At 45.1% G+C, this 2,505-nt stretch overlaps 1 protein-coding gene across 1 annotated transcript; it reads right to left on the bottom strand.

Annotated features, from left to right (window-relative positions):
* Positions 1–14: 14 nt before the first annotated feature.
* Positions 15–643, bottom strand: LOC100533223 (neurocalcin; the record flags this gene model as incomplete). Its single annotated transcript, NM_001204540.1, is given in 1 exon segment — positions 15–643. A coding segment is annotated over 1 exon segment (379 nt), but the record flags the coding sequence as incomplete, so codon positions are not given.
* Between the last annotated feature and the right edge of the window lie 1,862 nt (positions 644–2,505).

The following is a 2,505-nucleotide window of genomic DNA, read 5'->3' as shown; positions in this document are numbered from 1 at the left end:
ACACACATCACTCACCGTGACAATCTCCAACATTTCCTGACGAGAGATATACCCGTTCCCGTCCAGGTCATACATGCTAAAGGCCCAGCGCAGCTTCTGCTCCAGTTGACCTCTGGAGGTCACGCTGAGCGCACAGATGAATTCACGGAAGTCGATGGAGCCGTCTCCGTTGGTGTCGAACGTGCGGAACACGTGCTCCGCGAAGCGCGAGGCGTCGCCATAGGGGAAGAAGTTTCCGTAGATCTTTTTGAACTCCTCAACAGACAGATGACCGCTGGGGCAGTCCTTGAGGAAGCCTTTGTACCATTCCTGCAGCTCTTCCTCGCTGAACTGTGTCTGATGGCGGAGATCTTCCAGCACCTCAGGCTTCAGCTTGCTGTTTTGTTTGCCCATGTTGATGTCAGCAACGACGACGACGACAAACTAACGATAGAAGGAGGAGGGGAGGACGGTGGGTGATGAGTTGACGGTAGCAGGAATAGCGATGAGCAAACGACGGAAGGAGAAGATATACGCGTGACAGAATCCCACAATGTTGTGACGTCGTTTGGTACTCACTTTATCAGACGTCAGAGGTCAAAAAGACGACCAGTTAGCAACAATGATTATCAGACAATGAGAAAGAAAACACAGACGACTTGTGAATTCTGGGAGGTTCGGGGAATGTAGAACAGCGCACGAGGCACTATAAATAAAACCGGCACAGAATTCACTTGGCACGCACAGCACAACAACAGTGATACGCCTCTTTCAAAACAATAAGGTCCGCCTGTGATATGTGAGACACCGTCAGACGCAGCACCACCAGCTGAACTCACGACAGCAGCACCGGCTCACTTACAACAACAGCAACAGCACGTGCAGAAGACAACGCTCAGCTCAACCACAAGTCGGAGAAATCGGGGACGGAGCGAGGAACGAGCCAAACACTTCACCTCACAAAATAAAACTCGAGATCACCTCCTGACACCCAGCAAGACACGACGACGATGCAAAAACTGTCAGGTCCTTTAGGAGGCGGGCTGTCCACGGACTGAGAGTGCAGAGAGAAACAAACGAGGCACAACCTGAGAGAGAGGAAGAGTGAGAGCTTGCACACCGCCCGGCATTCACTCACAGCTCACAGAGGTCCTTTGTTCACGACAAATGTCCCGGCCTCTGGAAAATACAACAAAAGTTATATTTGAGTAAAAAATACAACAAAAGTTATGTTTGAGTAAAAAATACAACAAAAGTTATGTTTGAGTACAACATACAACAAAAGTTATATTTAAGTAAAAAATACAACAAAAGTTGGAGTAAGAAAAACACGCGTTTTGATCGAACCCAGCTGAGCCTCGAACGTCACTGGTTTAGTTTTAGTAGAGGTTTTACGGCGCTCACAACTGCATAAGGTCATATGAGCGCCAGAAGATTAGAGATGTTACAAGAGAGTAACAAACATAAAAAAGAAGGAGAGATAAGGACGATAGACGTTTGATAGGAAAGAAGAAGTAAACCACACCAGAGAATTCGCCAACCACTCACCTCGAAGCTCCCATAGCCTAACCACCACAGTCCCATGATTACATGTCCCATAGCCTAACTAACCACCACAGTCCCATGATTACATGTCCCATAGCCTAACCACCACAGTCCCATGATTACATGTCCCATAACCTAACCACCACAGTCCCATGATTACATGTCCCATAGGCTAACCACCACAAGTAATCTTACAAAGTATGGCGTACACATGGTATGAACAACCCAAAAAAAGTGTCATTCCGTGAAAAATGGGGGTGATGGCCTCCTGTACAAATCTCCAACCCTCCAATTCCCCTTTTAAAAAAGGTTAAAGGAAGTTTACCTCCTTTAAAAAAATAAAAGAAAAAGAAAGAAAGAATGACTCGATCCTGCTCAGAATCTTTTCAGTTTGTTTTTGTAAAGTGTTTTACATCGCTCGCAACTGCATAAGGTCATATGAGTGCGCGGGACACACCTAATATTTTCAGTTGGTAGGAAATTTTGAATTTTGCCCAGGTGGCGGCCGAAGCCTACTCTTATCGATTTTAGACCACCAAGGGATCTTTAACGTGCGCAACTTGCACACAGGCCCTCCGGGATTTTTCGCCGACGACAGAACATTGCTAGAGAGCAGGAAATGATGTGAAAAGAGACAAATTTAGAGAAGAAAATTTTTCGGTCGCTACCCGGATTCGAACCCAGGACCTTTTGAATCAAAGGCCAACACCTTAACCTCTAGGCCATCTTTTCAGTAATTCATCATCTCTGCGGTGAACGTGCGTCGTTGCAGTTTTTTACGGAATGGCCCACAATTGTTTACGAAAGAAGTGAAAAACACGTTTTACAAAGCAGAAACAAAAACAAAACAAAAAAACCTGTGCAAGTTATTTAAGACACAAATCACATTACAAGCTAGTAAACACACAAATTACAAGCTAGTAAACACACAAATTACAAGCTAGTAAACACACAAATTACAAGCTAGTAAACACACAAATT

This window comes from Aplysia californica, unplaced genomic scaffold, assembly GCF_000002075.1.
Source record: "Aplysia californica isolate F4 #8 unplaced genomic scaffold, AplCal3.0 scaffold02159, whole genome shotgun sequence".
NCBI classification, from domain to species: domain Eukaryota; kingdom Metazoa; phylum Mollusca; class Gastropoda; order Aplysiida; family Aplysiidae; genus Aplysia; species Aplysia californica.
Note: the sequence above shows the minus strand (reverse complement) of the source record. Positions and strands in the feature narration are given on the sequence as shown.